The following is a 20940-nucleotide window of genomic DNA, read 5'->3' on the forward strand; positions in this document are numbered from 1 at the left end:
TGTTGAAGACGTGGTGAGGGCAGGGGTCGGTCGGAGATCCGGAGTGGATGGAGTTCATCGTGCGGACGGTGTCTTCGGTGCTGATCGGAGACCAGGCGCGGAGGGTGGTGGTGGGGGGCGGTGGTTCAGTCGTGGTGTACGTCGGTTGAGTGCTGAAGCTGTTGTGTATGTCCGCGATCTTGTTGTGGAAGTAGGAGGCGAGGGAGTTGCAGAGGTCTTGCGAAGGGGTGATGTTGTTGTTTCCGGCGTTGGGGAGCTCTTTGACGATGTTGAAGAGTTCCTTGCTGTTGTGTGCGTTGTTGTCCAGTCATTCCTTGAATGCAGTTTTCTTGGTGGCGTGGATGAGTTGGTGGTGTTTTCGGGTGGCGAGCTTGAGGGCAGTCATGTTGTCCGGTGTTGGGTCTCTGCGCCAGGTTCTCTCGAGGGCTCGGCAGTTCTTCTTGGAGCTCTAGAGTTCGTCGGTGAACCATGGGGCTTTCTTGCTACCGGGTCTGCTGGGCAGGGTCCTCAGGGGGGCGAGCTCATCTGCGCAGTCCCTGATCCACTTCGTGAGGCTGGTGGCCGCCTGGCTAGGGTTCGTTGTGCTGGTGGGAGGGTTCATGCTCAGGGAGGTCGCGAGCTGGTCGGCTGTGATCTTGTTCCAGCTCCTGCGTGCAACCTGTTGCTGGTGGTGGTGGTGGATCGTGGTCCTTCCGAAGCTGAAGTGGACGCAGCTGTGGTCCGTCCAGTGGAGTCCGGTGGCGTGGCGGTCGTTGTTGTTCTCCACGTGGAAGTTGAGGTCCCCGAGGAGGATGTAGTCAGCGGAGCAGAGGGCGTGCGGGCTGATGAAGTCGGCGATGTCTTCGCTGAATTGTGTGCGTTGTCCCGGGGGTCTGTAGATGAGGGTGCCTCTGAGGGTGGTCTTGGGGTTGATGTGGACCTGAAAGTGCAGGTGCTCGGAGGTTGCGAGGGTGTCGTCGGTGTTGGTCGTGATGCGGATGGTGTTCCTGTGGACGATGGCGATGCCTCCTTCGGTGTGGTTGATGCGGTCCCTTCGGATGATCTTGTAGCCGTCTGGAATGGCGATGGCGATGTCGGGCACTGAAGAGGTGTTAATCCAGGTTTCCGTGAGGAAGGCGACGTCTGGTGACGTTGTGTCGAGCAGGTTCCAGAGCTCGACGGCGTGTCTGTGGACGGAGCGGGTGTTGAGCAGGATGCACTTCAGGTGGTTGCTGCTGTTGCTCGTCGAGGTCTTGAGCACTGCTGGAGTGGTGCAGGTCCGGATGCAGGTGAACTTGCAGGCGTTGCAGCAGAAGGGTCCGTGGGTGCGTCTCGGGGTGGCTCGGTAGCAGCCCGGGAGTCGGCCGGCGTTGAGTGCGTTGAGTTCGGTGGCGTCGTAGGTCCGGCGGGTGGGCTGGTGACGGCGGGGGCCAGGGGTCCTGGCACTGGGCGCGGTCCAGGTGCGGACGGGCGCAGACGGGCTTACCTTTGGCACACCTTCGGCGCTCATTCGGTGCTCCCACTGCGCGCGTCCGCTGCGCGTTCGCTCCGGGGGCGTCATAAGAAGGGAGCCGGGAGGGAGGGTCGGCTGGGAGGCGGGGAGCGCGTGGGCCAATCGGCAGGCGGGTTGCGGGGTCGCGGCAAGAACCGGCGCAAAAACCTATGCGGGCGGCCCTGCGGCGGCTGGGGCGCCGGATCGGAGTCAGTAGGCAGGCAGCAGGAAAGGAGGCAGGCAGAGCAGGCGGGGAGCGTGGGGGCAACCAGACCGAGGAGGGCGCAGTGGTCGCTCCTGAGCCGAGGTCAGGGTCCCCTTAAGAAGGGAGCCAGGAGGGAGGGTCCGCTGGGAGGCGGGGCGCGCGCGGGCCAATAGGCAGGCGGGGGCGGGGTCGCGGCAAAAGCCGGCGCGAAAACCTATGCGGGCGGCCCTGCGGCGGCTGGGACGCCGGATCGGCGTCAGCAGGCAGGCAGCAGGTAAGGAGGCAGGCAGAGCAGGCTGGGAGCGTGGGGGCAACCAGGCCGAGGAGGGTGCAGTGGTCATATAGCCCTAGCAAGATGGTACAAGGTGTGAGTTGAATATCTAGAAAAAAGAATCTTGCTCAAAATTTTTTGTACATCTTGGATTAATGGTTGAAGTTTAGGACATGTGGCAAACATATGTACAGTGTCCGAACTGTACGTTGCACAGCGCAGGCAATTTGCCCCAGAGCCTGATGTCCATTTGGCAACTCTGCTGGGTGTTATATAAAAAAAAACGATTTTATGAAATTACGCTTGTAGTTTCGAGGATAGAAGATATATTTGTGCTAGACTTAAAGCAGAGATGAGAGCATTTGGTGGGGCATTTACCTTAAGCTGCCATTTAATGTCAGTTTTATTCAAGTCATCTGGCCGCTGTTCATTCAAAATGCAATATATACTTCCTATCCTTGGCAAGTTAGGTTTTATTAATTTATCAATGAGTCCAACCGCAGTAAAGCTCGTATTGGCCTGATATTGAAAAATCGGATTATTACCTAATTTCAAGCAGGTTTGCAGATCTTGAAATGTTCGCATATGGCCAGAGCTAAAGAAGTCCCCTAATTTGCCGATTCCTGCTAGATACCATTGTTGTAGATATACGTTTTGAAATATCTGCGGCAGATTATCATGTGTCTGACCCGGGTGTAGTGGTTTAATTTAGATATTCCTAAAACCTTGTGGACGTTGTTAAAGACTCGGCAAGCACTGAGCAAAGTCTTGAATCGAACTTGTTTATAATAACCGAGTTCCAGTTGACGCCACAGACAGACCCTTGCATTCTCTCCCAAGAGTGAAAGATAAGGAGAAGGCAGTTCTGAAGGGCTTAATACACGATCTTCATGAAGCAGTTCACAAGAATATTGCAATACTGAGGCCCAATAATATCGTTTTAGATTAGGGAGAGCCCAGCCTCCCCTTTCCCTTGGGAGGGAGAGAAAATTGAATGCTCTCCCTAGCTGCACGTACGCACAGATGAACCGAGAAAAAATTTGCTCAAATATGGCGAGTGGTAAGCAGACAAAATATCGACTTAAAAATATCAAATGGACAAAATATCGACTTCAAAATATAGAATGGACAAAATATCGAATGGACAGAATATAGTCATCAAAAATATCGTTTTTAAGGTAAGTAATGTAATATCGAATTTTTAAAATATAGAAAGTCAAAACATCGAAGTATATAATATAGGTTATCAAAATTATCAAATTTTTAATAATATCGAATTTTTTATAGTGTTTTTTATGTTATATGTGTGAAAAGTGTGTATTTATGTTATAATTTATTTTAATTAATACATTTTATGTTATTTAATTTTTGCGTAATTTAATTCTGTAGCAGGTTGTGGGTTTATAGGGGAATAGGGTGGGAAGTAATTTAATTATAATTAATTAAATAATTTAATTTATTTAATTGTATTTATTTTGAATTAATTGTTAATTAAGTTTTTATTTGCTAAATAATTAATTGTTAATTTGTAATTAATTTGTATTAATAGGTAACTAATTGTAATAATTAATTTTAATTCGTATTTTTAATTGAATAGTTATTATATTATATTAAATTGGTAATTCGTTTTAATTAATTTTTTATAGATATTAAGATATATATTTTTTTAAATAATATATGAAGTATTTACTTTCCCTACTGTTGCACTCACTGGAGTGGGGAGAGTAATTTTTACCCCTACGCTATCCAACGCTTTCCTTACTGTTGCACTTTCTGGAGTGGGAATAGAAATGTTTACCTCTACGCTATCCAACGCTTTCCCTACTGTTGCACTCTCTGGAGTGGGAACAGTAATTGTTACCCCTACGCTATCCAACTCTTTCCCTATTATTGCACTCGCTGGAGTGGGAATAGTAATTTTTACCCCTATGCTATCCAACGCTTTCCCTACTGTTGCACTCACTGGAGTGGGAATAGTAATTTTTACCCCTACGCTATCCAACGCTTTCCCTACTGTTGCACTCACTGGAGTGGGAATAGTAATTGTTACACTCCCCCTATCCTACGGTAATAATATTGTATATTTTTTAATAATATTACATTAATATATATATATATATATATGTTTTACCAAATATATATATATATATTTTTTACAACTTAAATTAATTATTTAATAATGTTAGGGTGATTTAAGTATTATTAAGTATATTTTAGTTTATTTATTTTTAATATTTTTTTAATTTTACATTATTTTTAAGAAATTTGATATTTTTACAAAGTATATACTTTTAAACGATATTTTGGAGTTGATATTTTTGTACTTACCTGTTTGTAGATAGGATTTCGATATTTTGTCTGTCCATATTTTGGCATCGATATTTTTAGTAGTCTATATTTTGTCCCTCGATATTATGTCAGTGATCCATGGCGAGTGGTTGCTGAAATCAAGCGGGATTGTCCGAAAAAAATAAATTAGCTTGGGAAAATATGTCATCTTTAAGATGTTGCATCTTCCTACTAAGGTTAGGTGCAAGTTGTCGATTTTAAGGAGTGATTTTTCCATTGTGGTAGCAAGAGGAGTCAAATTTTCTGAAACTAACTTGTCCACATCAGAGATTATACAGACTCCTACATATTTCGCCTTTTTAGTTATCCTACTATCTACCCAGCTTATCTTCCTGTTTACCACAATATGCGTTTTCAATTTGTTCAGGGCATAACCTGAGATTGAGCCGAATTCCTGTGCTTCTAATTCTATGGACCTAATAACGGTCTCAGGCTCGGAAGTTATTATAGAAAGGTCATCGGCATAGGCCATGATTTTTGTGTCCATGCTGAACCTGCTGACTGGTATAATAAAAGGGTTTAGCTCTATTCTTTTTTATCAAGGGGTAAATGTACATTGCGAATAGCATGGGTGAACAAGGGCAACCCTGTCTTGACCATCTTGTGATCTTAATTTGTCCTGTCAACTGGCCATTGATAAGAATTTTAGCCGTAGGATCTTGATAGAGTGCCTGGACTGCCTGGACTATTCTAGGGCCAAAGCTGATCCGCCGCATAGAATTTGCCAGGAGACCCGATCAAATGCTTTTTCTGCATCTAAGAGAACTAACGAGATCGGGTCACCTGACACCTCTGCGGCATCGAATAAGGTGATCGTGTGGCAGATGTGCTCAGTGGTGCCTTTTTTGGGTATGAAACCATGTTGCCATTTTGAAACTAATGGCTCGATGTTAGCAGAGAGTCTGGTAGCGATGATTTTTTAAAACATTTTTTAGTCAGTATTGATTAGGGTTATGGGTCGGTATGATGACATTTCTAATGGTGATTTGTCTTTTTTAGTAAAAATGACTATTTTGGCTGATGACCAGGAGTCTGGAGGAATGGTGCCTTCAAAGATGGACCTCACAATCACGGTGAATATTTCTTTTATTTGCGGCGAAAAGACCTTGTAGAATTCTACGGGTATATTGTCAGTCCTGGCGAAAGACAAGAAAGTGCTGTTAAGATCTCACCCCATGTTGGAGGGCTTTCTAGTGCCTCACATTCATTCGAGTTAAGTTCACTAATGGGAATGCTAGCTAAGTATTCTCTAATTTTATTCTGTATGTCCAAGTTAGTTACTTCAATTTCTTCCAAGTAAAGTTCTGCTTAATATTTCGTAAAGGCTTCCTCTATTTTCTTAGGGTGAGAAGTTCCTATATTTAATGCGGTGATAGAGTTGGCGGTTATCTGCTGTCTAGTAGCAATGGCAAGTTGGTGGCTGATGCACTCTCCCAACTCATAGCATTTTTCCTTAGATGCTGCCCATTTAATGGGTATTTTCTCTGCCAGCACAGCACCCATCTCTGATTTGCCCACTGAGACCGCTAGTTGTGCCTCCTCGATTCCTGTTCCAGTCTGAACCGCGTGTATTAATGTCTTCTCCACTTCCATCATCCGCCCCTGTGCCAGGCTAATTTGCAACTTCTCTTTTTTATTTCCCCTAATAGAAAAGCGTAGTGTCTCGCCCCTTATGCCAGCCTTAAGAGTATCCCACACTACCATAGTAGAAGCAGACCCATTATTTATGTTCAGAAATTTCTGTATCCATCTGACCATATACTCGCAATAATCATTATTGTACAACAATGCTTTTTCAAAGGTCCAGTGCGAGATTGGTTCTTGATTGTCCCGGGTTTCTAAAGTTAAAATTAGAGGATTATGGTCAGAAAGAAGTCTAGGGGCAACATCAATGGAGCAGTCATGGATTAGGATGGGAGAGACAAAAAAAATAATCGAGTCTGGCTAGTGACAAATGGGGAGCGGAGAAGAAAGTAAAGCCGTACTGGTTCGGTTTAGAATAGGCCCAGACGTCTTTTAGACCATGATTGCTAATTAAGTCGACCAATGCTCGATACACTTTAGGTTTTCTACCCTGGTAGGTTCATACCCCGGTTGTATCCCAAGTACTAGGTAGATTTAGGTTCAGATCACCACATAGTATTACCGGAAGCTGCCAATGAGCAAGTTCTTTGTTTACCTGGTGCATAACCCCTGGGTCATCTAGGTTGCTGGCGTAAACAGAGCAGATCATGAATAAAGATTAAGAGTGCACCTTGCGATGGCCCAACTCCCTAATGCGTCAACTTTGACTTGATTAGCCACTAGCGCTAAGGTTTTCCTAGCCAGTATCCCGACCCCCTTCACCCTAGCCCCATGAGACGTTGCCCCAATGATTTTAAACCCAAAGGACTTCAGCAGAGATCTCTGGCCCCCTTCAATGTGCGTTTCTTGAAGGCTTAATATATCTGCCCCCATTAAACGTAATGTTTGTGCGGTTCTCTGCCGCTTTGACAAGTCGTTCAGGCCACAGATATTTAATGACACAATCCTAAGTTTATTTAGTGAACCCATTGTTTATTTCTAGTAATGTTCCATATCTGTGTGCTGCCGGCCAGAGCCTTCGATGTGCCAGCTCCTCTCCCCCCGAAAGCCCTCCCACACCCTCCAGCCAACCCCCAACCCATCTCCCTCCCCTCCAGCCTTGCCCCCAGTCCCCCACACCATCCTGAACCCCGCTCGTAAGACATTCCTGAGTTACAGTGCAAAGAAAACTTTAATCTTAGATACAGTAGAGCTCAGCCTGTTAATTTTAAACCCTATGTGCCCTCACCCCCCCCAAAAAAAGACAGTCAGGATAAGCCTGAATGATGGTGAGCACATGTGAGGTCCCTGCCTCCACCCCGCTTGTGACCTCTCTAGTTAGTAGGCAGACCTGAGCTGCACTGGAGATCCAGAAAGCAAAAAGGAATTCAGTCCACACAGATGATAGAAAGAGCGAAAAGAAAGAGGATAATCGGTCCAGAAAAGAGAGAAAAAGTCAAATAAAAAAATGATGTAAGGCTGGGGATACCAATAGCTTTAGCCCCAGCTTGGGTTTGTCATGTTACACTTTAATTCAGTCTTAGCCAGAGTCCAAGATCTTGAAGACGGAGTTTTACTATTTAGGATTTCTTCCTTTCGGATAGTTCTTTCAGGTATTCTCCAGCTTTAATCTCGGACAGGAATACTCGGGATGTTCCTTCAAAGTTAATTTTCAGTCTAGCCGGGTTCATCAAGTATACTTGGGCCACTAGCTGTTGTAGTGGTGTTATCAGTTGGCGGAGCCACCACCTCCGCTCCACAGTTGCGTGCCCAAAGTCTAGTTTAGAGAAGAACTTTGTCCCATTTATTTCTTTAGGAGAATTTGGCCTGGCCTAATCATAAACTAATTGCATTAACAGAAAATTCCCGAAATGTTTTTGAAAAACTCTTGGTTTATCATTTTTTGTATTAGTGCCCTCTCTCCTTTGTTTCAAGTTAAAAGGAAAGCGGTGAGCTCTTTGGAACTCTTGATCCCAGTTCCAGCTAGACTGGGGGGGGAAGGCAGCCCGGAGGAGTCTCACAATGAACGCTCTAGGGTCTTCTCCCTCAACCCCTTCTGGAATTCCTAGTAGTCTGAGGTTGAATCCTCCGCATTCGATTTTCTTGTTTCCTCTAGTTTAATCATCATGTCCCTGAGGCGAGCCTCGTGGGATGCAGATTGCTCCTTTACTTGCACCACTTCCGTCTCGAGGGTCTCTGTTCTTCCTTCTACCATGGCAAGCCTGTCTCCAATATCCGTGCATATTTCGTTTAATTTTCGAATGCCGCCTTGAAGTTTTTTAGAGGCTCCTCTCACGGCTAAGCTTTCTGTTTTGGCTTCTTCTGGAAATTGATTGATAGACTCCAGAATTGAGAATAGAGATGGCTCATGAATGTTTGCGGAGACTAGCTGTGAGCTTGCCCTTTGCTGAAAACCAATGGACCCGAAGGGTGGTGTCTCTTGCAAGTCTGAATGGTCCCATTTCAGCTGGCTACATTTCCTGTTTTTTTTGTTTTCTTTTTTACTGTGTTCCTGGCCAGGTCATTCTGCCCCCCTTCTGAGTTGCTATTTTCGAAGGAGCTTAGTACCTTATCATCTGTCCCTGTCAAGGAACCATCTGAGATGGAGTAAAAGTTTTCATTTACTTGGTCCGGGGACTGTGGATCAGTGGCATTCTGATTCTCATTTCCCAAGCTTTCCATACCCCCTGCCCCTTTGTCAGGAATGTCTTTTACGACTTCAAGGTCAGTAGAGGCTGGTGGAGTAGCCATGAGAGATAGAGTACCTTTATTTAAGGCGGCATTACTAGACATAGTAATTTGGTCACCATGATTTGAAACTGGTGGTATTATTTCCTTGTTTTTTACTAGTTTGTTTCTGGCTTCATCCAGAGTTGGTTGTATAGGTTGTTGCGGTGGTAATGCAGCGTCTAGAACTAGAGCGAGAACTGGAGTTGGAGCAGTATTAAATGGGGCGTTTGTTTCATCTGGAGCAGAAATCGAAGTAGAAGCAGAAGCAGTGGCAGTGGCAGGGGTGAGAGTAGGTGGTTTTTTAGTAGCAATAGGAAAATGTCTGGCGATAGATAAAGTTTTTCCCGTAGAAGAGGTGCTTGCAACAGAAGTTTCTTTTAAGTTACACCCTTCACCATATTTACTTGCTTTCTTTACCCCCCCCCCATCTTCCCTTTTACCTTTTTTAAGAGAGTTTGTTTTTTCGGTAGCCTTTTCGGATTTTTCTCTAGCTCCATGCTCCTCGTGGCTCGGGTTTGTTTTAATTTTAAGGATTTTCTGTCCTTGTGTGGTCTTCCTCTCACGGCTTGTGCAGTTCCGTTTTGCAAGTAGAGTTCCTCTGCTTGCACTGATCTGCTTTACTGGTGAGAGTCGATTGCATCCATTCTGCCCATCCTGAAGCATGAGGCTATCCCGCAGTGTCCGCAGCGTTTCGCAGAGGATCTCGCCGAGAGTAGAAGATGAGCAGTCGGCAATTGCAGGCACGTCAACCCAGTTCCGTGAGCGCCAGCTCACTTTGAGCTGGATGGATAAACCAATGTTCTTGTGGCCGCGCCGAGCATATGCTGATGCTCATGGAGCCCGTAGTGGTCAGGTCGCTCCAATCCGTTCATCCGTTCTGGAACAGCAAGGGCCAGGGCGATATGCCGAGCCACCGAGCCGAGGTGAGGGATGATCTGCTCAGGTCAGCCTCGCGTTTGTGAGTGGCGTGGAGGCCGGGAAGGGGAAACACTCACACTAGCGCCATCTGCTGTCTCGACCAAAGTATTTATGCAGCACACAAGCAGTAATAAAGTAAAAACATGACCCAAGGAAATCCCACACCAAGTGAGAAAAAGAGAGTAAAATGTAATAAAACATTTGACACCAAAATGACAAAAATCCAATGAGTAGAACTGAAAATATGCAATTTTAGAGGATTAGATAAAAATAGTACTTAAAAGCCAAAATTGCCAACTGTGGTTATCTGGTCGCCCCAGACTATGGCAAAGTCACAAGTTCAGACTGACTGCAATGGAGTGTGGAACAGATACAAGGACCAAGTGAGGCCTTCTGATGGCTTTACTTTAAGTTGTGATGAGTAGGGCTGCGCCGCAATTGGAGGCTCTGAGGAGTGATCCATTACACATTGACAGCCTTGATGTGCTGTGAGGGCTGCGATGTGGGCTTGAGTCTAGGCTGCATCAAGCTGCTTTGGTTCCGATGAGAAGCTGCAAGGGCTGTGATGTGGACTTTTTTGTTGTATGTACATTTTTCGATATAAAAATATCATAAAAGCATGTACAAACGTGATTTAGCAATCAAAGAAAACCATCATTATATACAACTAATGACAATAATAATTTATCTAAAAAGTCATTTAAAAAATAATACAGTATATACAATAAAAACACATGTCATATAACGGGCGCAATAATACAGATTTGGGACCCTTGAATCACTAACTCTTGTTGTGTTTTAGCAGCTTAGTACGTATCAACCAGGCACTGCCCAAGTATTTGACTACCGCACAGGTCATACTGAGAGAAGAATGATCTGTTTTAAATGTGTGTAATGCTACCCTGTAATCCATAAACCCCAGATTTTTACAAGTGGGTTTAAGCCATTTCCTCCTGGCAGCCTTATATGTGGGACAAGCAAAGAGGAAATGGGGGATATATTCTAAGGGCGCCTGACCACTGGGGCATCTCACAGAAAATAAACTATTGCTTCTCCAGCCCGCTACCAACTCATTACCAGGGAGAATTCCTAACCTGAGCTTCATGTATAGCGTTATATCTCTTGGAGATTGTATATAATTGAGATAGTATTCAAATCTAGCATCGGGCTTATGCTCCAGAATTTGTTCTGTGAGAGTCCCCCAGTTGGATTTTCGTGTCTCCTCCCCTTTTACCCATTCCCGGTACGCCTTCTTGATTATTTGCTTCGCTGCTGGGGTCTGACTTGCCCATGAATCTCCATACCCTATCGCTGTTACCAACTGTTTTGATTTGGTCCCTGTGTCTAAACTGATAATCTCGCTCAGTGCAGCAGCATAGTTGGCCAGTTCTGGGCTCCTTCTTAGGCGCACCCAAAAAAGAAGCGGGCGTAATCTTACAATCTCTGAAATGGAGTGCTTCCCAAGATCCTTTCGGAGTGGCGTTAGAGGGGTAGAAAGTGGAAGAGAAACCAGACCTCTGTAAAACTTGTTTTCTGATTTCTCTAAGTCGCTGACATTCTCTAATCCCCATAATTCCGACCCGTATAGTGCTGAAGCTTTACTATCGTAGACCACGAGAGCCGGGCCTATTGGTCTGCTAGATGAAAGCTGCTGTTCTCTCAAGATTGCCCCCGCCACCCCCTTGTGATTAAGGAGCATCTTGGCCAGTTGGGCATTCCACTTCATCAAGTTGTTCATCCGAATGCCCAGATAGACAAAAGACTACGGTTTCTAGGGGAGTGCCATTCAAAGTCTTGCCATTCTTAAAACGTTTAGACGGGGAGAGTGTCATTAATATCATCTTACTAATATTAATGGAAAGTCCCCGTAAATCGCAAAACTGACTGAACCTGTCTAACAATTTTTGTAGACCACTAGGGCTTTTTGACACCAATAGGGTGTCTTCGGCGAATAGGAGGGTGGGGGATTTCTCCCCCGCCAGGTTATGAGCGTCAGTTGGAACCTCTCTCAAATGGTCTACCACCCCATTTACAAAGAGAAATGATGTGGACTTGCATTCGGGATTCTGTTACACTATGTCATTTTGGTGAAGTTCACAGCTGGGCTGGCAGAGACATTCTGTCTCACTTCCAAGTGTCAAGGCCTAGAGGGGCACCTCCTCTGGGGTTAAACTTAGGCCTCACAGCAGGCAGAGTGCAGGTACTGGGTTCAGCATGCTTGGCGCCTTTTCTGCACCTGAGGCTCTGATCAGGGGGCCAGACAACTAGCTCATGGAGTCACCCTTGTGGTCCTATGTTCAAGATGCAGATTCCTTCCTTTTCACTCAGGCAGCAGGGCAGTAAGACAGCAAAGCGGTAGGATAGCAAACAGTCCTTCTTCCTGCAGAGCATTGCTTCTTCTGAGTCTTTCACAAGTCCAGAAGTGATCTGAAGAGTGGGTGTGAGGGTCCAATATTTATAACTGGTGCCCACTTTGAAGTGGGCGAAGCTTCTACAGAGGTGTCTGGAATGCCCCGGCTCCATGCCTTGGTCCCAGTCTGTCTAGGGGCACAATAGACTAGTGTAAACCCGTTTGTGGGTGAGATGAGCCAGTGCCTTTGAAGTGCAAGTGTGGTAGTAGACAGCTCAGCACCTCTCTAAAGTCAGATGTGGTCCATCCTGCCAACATCCCGACCCTTTAGTGTGATGCTGCCTGGAAGGAATAAACTTAGGCCAACTGCCTACTACATCCAGCCATGTGATCCAGGAACAGGCTGCATGCTCCAAATGATTAGGACAAGAAAATACCAACTTTCTAAAAGTGAAATTTCCAGAATTGTGACTTGAAATCTGATTTACTATTAAAGAGAATTTTAAAATCCAATTCCATAGATTTCAAACTTGATTTTCCTACCTTCTTCCAATCAAACGTTATCACTTATTAAGTGTAATAAGGTAACTCAGTGACAAATGAATTTATGAGGTTTTCACTGCTTTCACTACCAGGACATATAAAACGCAAAAGTACATGCTCAACTTTTTAAATACAATGCAACATGTCCTACGGGCCGTTTAGCGCCTACCCTAGGGGTAACATATATGTTAACAAGGAAGGATCCTTTTGCCAGGTTGAAATGGCAGTTAAAATATGCCCATATAGGCCGCAATGGCATGCCAAAGACTAGTTTCAAAAGTCAAAAGTGTGTGTCAAAAGTAGTGCTATAGATCCACTAGTAGCATTTAATTTACAGGTACTGTGTACCTGGAGCACCACTTTACTAGGGACTTACAAGTACATTAAATGTGCCAATTGGGTGTAAGCCAATGTCATCATTTTTAAAGGAGAGACCACAAGCACTTTAGCACTAAAAGCAAACAAAAACATATTCAGAAAAAGAGGAGGGGTAGAGGCAAAAAGTTTGGGGGTAACCATGCAGAGAGGGCCAAGTTCAACAATGGCTAAGTAGGAGATGGGGGGAATAGTACAAAATATGGCATTAGTAGTGGAGGTTGCACTGGCTATGTTGCTGGTTGTAATGACAGTGGTGCTATGAACACTAATGCATAATTTGTTTTGACGGGGGTGTTGGTAACTGTGTTAATTTTGATGACGTTAGTAAAGATGGCAATGATGGCGGTCATAGTGGTGGTAAAGATGGTGGTGATAATAGCGGTGGTGGTGTAGTGGTGGCCATGGTGTAATGATGATGGTGATAGTGGCAATAGTGGTGATGTTAACTGTGATTGTTGTAATGGGGTGGCAGAGTTAATAATACTGGTGGTGGTGATGGTGGTTTTAGCAATAGAATGATGGTGATAATTATGGTTAAGATTAAAGTGACAGTAGTAATGCTAATGGTAGTGGTGATGGTAATGTTGAGGAGATGCTCACAGAGGTGGTGTGAATTGTGGTGACAGTAATTATGGCATTAATGGTGGTGGTAATGGTTGCGATGGTAATGACAGCGGTACTGCTAATGATGTCAGTGATATCCTGCTGGCAATGGTATTGGTGATAATGTTAGTGTCAGTTATAGAAGTGTAACAGTGGTAAAAAAGTGGATGGCGGCATTGTTGTGTTGGCTGTATTGGTTGTGCTATTGGTGATTATGCTTCTAAAGGTGGTGATGACACTGTTTGTAGTGGTTATCTGTTGGTAATGGTAGCTTAATTCTTGGTAACAACGTTATTATTGGTGTGGTTATGATGAAGAGATCAATTAAGTGTTTCTGGAAATTCCAGTGATGTGAATGGTAATAAGGATGGTGAACCTGGTGGTGATAGTGGTGGTAATAGTGGGAATTATAGGGGTCATAATGAAGGCAGTAGTACTGTTGGTGCTGTAATTGTGGTGGTAATGGAGGTGTTGACAGAAATTGCAGTAATGGTGATTTTGGTATGGTATTCTTGGTCCGAGTACTAATGGCAATGGTGGTGGCAACAGCAAGTGAGATAATGATGATGATGGTGGTAATAGTGGTGTGGGATAATCTCTGATGTGGTGTTGTAGTGGTGGTGATAAAAGTTATAATGGTGGGTTTTGGTGAAGTTGTAAGGAGTTGTAAAGTGATGGCGGTAATGGTGCTGGTGCTGGCAATAGTACTAGTTGTTGCATTGGAATTAATGGTTCTAATGGTGCCAGTAATAATGGTACTGTTGGGAATGATGTGGTGGTGGCAATAGTGGAAGTAATGGTGGCGATAATGATTAAGCATGGGCGAATTTTGCGGATCTCGCGTTCGCGGATTTTGCGGATTTGCAAACTCGCAATCCGCAAAATCCGCGAATTCTCGCGAATTTGCGGATTTTTTTTTATGTTCGCACGGGTTTCTGCAAGTTCGCGAGGGTTTTGTACAATTTCGCAAATGCGAAATTGTACAAAACGCGTGCGAACTTGCAGCAACCCGTGCGAACACAATAATATGAAGAGAAAGAAGCTCCTGGTCACAGGAACAGCACGGGGATTGCGCTCATGAAAGTCAAGGATGCAAAGGCCTCTACCCAGCATCACAGCTGACTTTCCACGGTAGATTTGGGAAGAGGCACACCTGTCCAGCCTCGAAGACGCTCATGATTGTTTTTGGGCTAATGAATGAGTCACTGAATTTGAGCATCAACTAGTTCGAGCGACCATGTGTGTGTTACTATGCAATCGCCCCGAAGGGCGCAGGGGTCCCTTGAGTGTGCTGTAGAAGTCACAGGAAGGGCATGGTAAATATTTTAGGATGGTGCCGGCAAGCTGCCAGCGCCATCCTAAAATAGTTACTAAGTTAGCTTCAACAGGAAGCTCTAATAGATAAAATCGAGCACCTGCTTTATTTTATCTATTAGAGCTTCCTGTTGAAGCTAACTCAGTAACTATTTTAGGATGGCGCTGGCAGCTTGCCGGCGCCATCCTAAAATAGTTACAACAGGCCAGGCTTCAAGTTTTGAACTTTTGCCCCCGGAAAAATCCGCCGCTCGCGGATTTGCGAATTCTCTGTAAATTCGCGGGAGTTCACGGATTGCGAATTTACCGAAAATCCGCAAAATCCGCGAGCGTAACGGATTTTCCGCCCATGCTTAATAATGATAACATTGATAATAAAGGTGGTGCTAGGAGAGGCAATGGTGATGATGCTAGCAATGGAGGCAATTGTGTTAACGGTTATGTTAATGTGGAAATCATTATGTGATGGAGATAATGATGGTGATCATGGTAAATGTAATGGGGGTGGTACCAGCGGTAATGATGGTGTTGGTGATGGCAGTGGTGATAATGGTGGTGGTGGAGATAATATTGATGGCATGTACAACATCATCTTATTGGTGGAGGGTGACTGAATTGTGCTGGTTGAGCTAATGGTTGTATCAATGGAAGTGGTGGTAGTGGTTTTCTGGTGGTAAACGTTGAGATAAAAGTAATAAAGACGGCTCTACTGAAGGAATTTCTGTGGTTTTGGTGTCAAATATGGTATTATAATTTACTCTATTTTCTAAATTGCTGTGGAATGTTTTTGGTATTGTGTTTTCCCTTTATTATTGTTTGTGTAATGCATAAATACTTTACACATTGACTCTAAGTTAAGCCTGACTGCTTTTGTCCCAATCTAACAGAGGGTTAAGCAAGGGTTAATTGTGGGACTTTAGTGGTTTACCCTGACAGGGATTGTGGCTGTTGTTTGAGTAGACTTTCCAAACCACTGAGCCTACAATTTAATTTCTCACAGGATGGTTATGGGAATAGTGGCAAAGCTGGTGGTAGGAGTCGTGGTGGGAGTTGTTGCACTAGTGGTGATGGTGGTGGTAATTATGAGATTCATCGTTGTGAGAAGGGGAGTGCTGGTGATATATGTGCTAGTAATGTTTGAGGTGATGTACATTGAAAATGGTGGTAATGGTTAGGGTGTTGGTGACAGTACGTGTGGCGATATGTGTTGTGATGGTTGAGGTGGTATTGGTGTTGGTGGTAATTGTGGTGATCATGCTAGTGGTGGTGCCATCACTGTGGTATAATGATGATGATGATGATGACAGTGGTAGTGGTAGTGATTGTACTAGTGATTTTGCTAATGGCGATACAAATGAGGATGGTAATGATAATGGTGGTAATGGCATGGTGGTGGTGGTAATAGAGGGGTGATAAAGGTAGAAATGCTGGTAACGGGTGGTGGTGGTAATGGTGCACTGACAGTAACAGTGATGGTTGTTAGAATGATTGAGGCAATGACAGTTTTAATGGTTTTGGAAGTGGAAATGGTGGTGAAAGTAATGGTGATAGTAATGGTGGTAATCTATTAATACTGGTAATGGTGATGTTGTTAGCTGTTTTGCTACTGGAAATAGTGGTAGCAAGGGGGGGCAGTGGCAATCGTGGTGGTGGTTTAATGATGCTGCTAGGGTAAAACTGTTGTGGTAATCATGTTTATGGCTGTAAAGGTGGCACACTGACGGGTGATAGTAGATGCATGGTTGTGATAGTGTTTGCAATGGTGGTAATTACATCATTAGTGTTGGTTATAATGGAGATGTTAATTGGGGTGTTTGTGGGAATTGTGGCAATGCTGGTGGAGGGAATGTTGGTAGGAATGTTGTCCCAGTGATGATGGTAGTGGTAATGGTGGGCAATATGCAGATGATGATTCTGGTGGCTGCACTGTTGGTGGTGGCAGCAATGATAGTGATAACTCAAATAGTGGTAATGGTAGTGTTGGTGGTGGCAATGGTGGTAATGGAGGTGGCAGTAATTGTGATGGTGGTTTTGTTAATGGCAGTATAATGTGTAATGGTGGTAGTAATGGTATTGGTGGTAAAGGTGTTGTTATTAAATTTAAAGGTATAGAGGTGGAAATGGTGAGGATGGTGAGGATGGTAAAGGCAAAGGCGCTATAAATGGTGAGGGTGGTGGCAATAATTGCAATGGTAACAGTGGTGATAATGCTGGTAATGGTTGTGGTGTGGCATGTGATAAAGATGGAGGTAGAAGTGGAAGTAATAATAGATTGAGCACATAATGCTGATGGTAATGATGGCAGTGCTGATGATAATGCTGGTGATGCTAGTCAAGATCGGTGCTGGTTATGGTGTAGCTGGTGGGGGTTTTAAGGGAAGTTGCAGGATCAGTACTGGCAATGGCAATTTTGGAAGGGACTCTATCAGCAATGAGGTGGTGGTAATGGTGGTTGTAATCAGAGTGTTGGTAATTGTAGAGTTATTAAAATTAGTGGTGTGAAAATGGTGGAGATAATATTGGTGGTGCTAGCAACTCTGATACTGCCGATAATTAAAGTAACTGTGGCAATGGTAAAGATGAGGGATGGCATTGGTGTTGGTGGTGATAGCATTGGTGATGGTAATTCTAGTATTGGTGGTGGTAATTATGGTGCTAATTGTAGTGGTGGGCAATTATGATGGTGGTAGCGGTAATGTTGATTGTAACATGTATAGACGCAGTAGTGGTGGGAGAGCAAAAGGTGAGAATGATGTTGTTGCTAATAGCGTTGGTGGTTCCCTTTATATTGGTGGTAATTGCAGCATTGGAAATTGTAGTGACTGCAATAGTGCTGAAGTTAGCATTAATGGTGGTGATGGTAAGGGGAGGGGTAGTATTGGTGCATGGTGTGATGTAGCAAAGATAATAATTGTAATACTGGTGGTGTTAATGGTGGTGGTGCTAATGATAGGGTTATGATGGTGGTGACAAATTTGATAGCGTTGGTGGTAATGTTGGAAAGGTGGTGGGCAAGCTGAAGTGGGTGATGCAAATTGTGGCAATAGAAAAGGCAATCATGCTGCTGATGGTGCCTGTAGTAATATTGATGGTAATTGTAGCAATTATAATGATATTGGTAATGGACTTGATGGCAAATATAGTAGTGGTAATGGTAGTACTGTTGGCGGTGGGAGAAATGTCAATGGTGGCAACAGTGGTAGTTATGCCGGCGGTGGTAGTATTAATGGTAATAGTAGAGGGGTAATGGTGGTGGTAGTGTTGGCAGTATTGATTGTGATGGCTGTGGTAACTGTGCTGTTTACAAATGTTTATGCATGTAATAGTAATTGTGATAATGGTGAAAGTTCTTAAGCTGGTCATAATGGAGGTGATGGTGGCCTTAGTTTTAATAGTGCTGATGGTAATGGAGGTAATGGGCTGGTGATGGTAAAGTGGCGGTGTGATTGGTGCCAATGGCTTTGGTAATGTGGTGGTGTAATGGTGGTGACAATTAATTTTAGAAGAATGGGAATGATGATGTGCGGGCGATGGTGGTCAGGTGAAAATGCTGGTGGTGCAATTGGTGGTGGAATGTTGGCCATTGTGTTGATGGTTATGGTTGGTGTGATAACTGTTGTGGTTGGAATGTTGGCATGGTAATGATGGTAGTGGTGTCAATGGAAATGAAAGTGGAGAAGATGGTTGTCAATGCAGGTGGTGGTTAAGGTAGTGGTGGTGTTGGCCATAGTGGTGATAGCAGTGTTGGTGGAAATTTTAATAGCAGAGGAGCTACTGGTGGCTATTGTGGTAATAGTGGTAGTAGTAATGGTGTTACACTAGTGACCTTGGTAATAGTTTTGTTATTATCGACATTTGTGGCAATATTTTGGGTGGCGTTATTGGTGGTGGTAATTGGTGTAATGGTATGGCGTGATAATGTGATGTTGGTAATGCTGGTACGGGTGATGGTCATGGTAGTGGGGATGGAGGTGATGGTAATGGTGGTTGTAATGGTGACATTGATAAAGAGACAGTCGTAAAGAAGGATATGGTAATAGTGGTGGTGGTATTAGTGGAGGTGATCCTTGCATTAAAAGTGCTGGTAATAAGGGCGGTGATAATGGTGGTTGTAGTAATTATTATGATCCTTTTGGAGGTGGTATTACGGTAGAGCAATAGTGGTTAAAATTGCAGTAGTAATTGAGGTGGGAGTGGTGCAATGGTGATCGAAAATTAATGTGTCTAATGGTGGTGGTGGTGGTGCTAATGAAGTGATCCTGGCAATGGTTTTAATGATGTCGATAGTGAAGGTAATATCAGGGTGGCAGGGGTGGTGGCAATGGTATTGTGATGGTAATAGTTATGATAATGGTGGTGGTGTTAAATGCTGTAGTGTTGGCAATGATGGTGAAAATGGCAGTGGTTGTAATAGTGATGGTGTTAGTGTTAATGGTGGTGGTGGTTATGTGGTAATCATGGAGGTAGTGGATGTAAAGATGATGGTTCTAATGCCAATGACAATGACAATGACAACAAATGATGCAGCATTTCCATTCAAAGGCAGCACATGCTTTGAAATGTCATGTGATATCACTATCAAAGATGGTAAAATAGCTGTTCCAGCTCATCGCTATTTAAGGCTGCAGTCAGTTCAAAATTGTGGCAGAGACTGTGCCTTAAATTAGTACTTGTAATGCTCATTTTATGTGTCATTGCTATTAATGTCTGTTTGATGTGTCTAAGCACACGTACCAGCTGTTGCACTGATGGTGGATCACTGTGCCAGCTGGGTATTCTGTCAACCTTTCCTCCAGGGTAAGGTTGGAAAACCAGGACACAGCTGAGACTGTGAGGAGGGAACACCTGCATTCATCCACTTGGACACATCCTCCATCCTGAAGAACCTGAAGCAAAAACAAAAACGTAATAAATATAGCATAACCCTTTCTTAGAAGGTAACAACAGACTCCTGTACAATAACACACAGCTGTCAGCAAAAGTGGAGCCCTATAGAAAGAATGTGACTTCATACTCCCCCCCCCCCCCCCCCCCCGCACAACCAGGGAAATGAAATAACATGTCAGCATTCATTCTGTTTCTGCAAGTCTTGAAGCACTCCACCTCAAGGCATCATTCAGATCAAGGGGAAGACGAGCCATACACCTCAACCTTCGAAATTCTGTGACACATTCACCAATCATAATTTTTTACTAACAAACTGGCAGTGTTAGTTTTAAAGATCCTCTTACCAGTAACATACAGTAATATGACGTGCACTCCAAGGAAAAATCATATTAGGGACCTCCTAAATATTACTTTGAGCTTGGAACCTCAGACATAGGCAAATGGCCTGGAGCCAAGACAATGCTATGAGACCGGGACTCCACCCCACCAGAGGGGCCATAGGATCCGATGGTATGAACCTTTTCTTTCCTACATATCTATCTTAAGTAATGCAGTAAGTCCATGATCTCCTGTTGTAAAGGGCTGAGTGCACACAGGACATTCCTGCCACAAGTGTAATATGTAAAATACAATTACAACATGCAAATCACAGTTCTTGTGTTAAAGGCAACTTGGCACCAAGGTCTCCTTCCATTTTCTTATGTTTTTTTTGTAGTCTGCCAGCATGAGATGCCACTGGGAGGTAACTATTAAAGTTCACATTTTGGATCACCTTTTCCTAATATTCTGTATAGGTCCATGAAAAATGTAATTTAGCCACATGAAGTTCACGAACTGTGTTAATATCGTGTTGTATGAATTTCATGGCATTCACATTACACAATTCATACAATTTTTGCTCGTAGGAGACAGACATGAGTATAACATTTCTAACTGAAACATTTTCTCCTTGCAGAGAGACATATACTCCCACCAGTCCCCGGGCAGTACCTTTTGTGACTTTTTTTTAACGCCAGGTATGTCCTCGCGTGAAAATACTGGCAAACCACATTTATAGCATGCATGTAAGTTTGTATAATTTTAATGAAATTTCGCACAGAGAAAATAATTCAATTTTTCAACCCCTTCTTTTTATGACATACATTCTATATGGTACAAAACTAGGTTCAAATGCATTTTGAGTTTTATCTGTTTTATGGCAATTGGGCGAGCAATTTTGAGTCTACATTTCTCTGTTCAATGAGTTTACTTTTTAGGTCTTACCATTAAGACAGCTTTAGCTCTCCTGCCAGGCTGTTTTTCAAAGATATTCACACATACTGTACACACAGCAAGTAGCTTTTAATAACTGGGCTTCG

The 20940-nt window shown here is 43.9% G+C and overlaps 1 protein-coding gene across 1 annotated transcript in view; it reads right to left on the reverse strand.

The window, feature by feature from the left end:
• The window catches only part of LOC147685070 (SCO-spondin-like), a 153397-nt gene that overhangs the window by 115812 nt on the left and 16645 nt on the right, over positions 1-20940 (reverse strand). The window contains exon 3 of the mRNA XM_086942416.1: positions 19430-19581. Within this exon, the coding sequence (XP_086798542.1) occupies positions 19430-19581 (152 nt within the window). The remainder of the gene's footprint in view (positions 1-19429; positions 19582-20940) is intronic.

Source organism: Lissotriton vulgaris, chromosome 10, assembly GCF_964263255.1.
Source record: "Lissotriton vulgaris chromosome 10, aLisVul1.2, whole genome shotgun sequence".
Lineage (NCBI taxonomy): Eukaryota > Metazoa > Chordata > Amphibia > Caudata > Salamandridae > Lissotriton > Lissotriton vulgaris.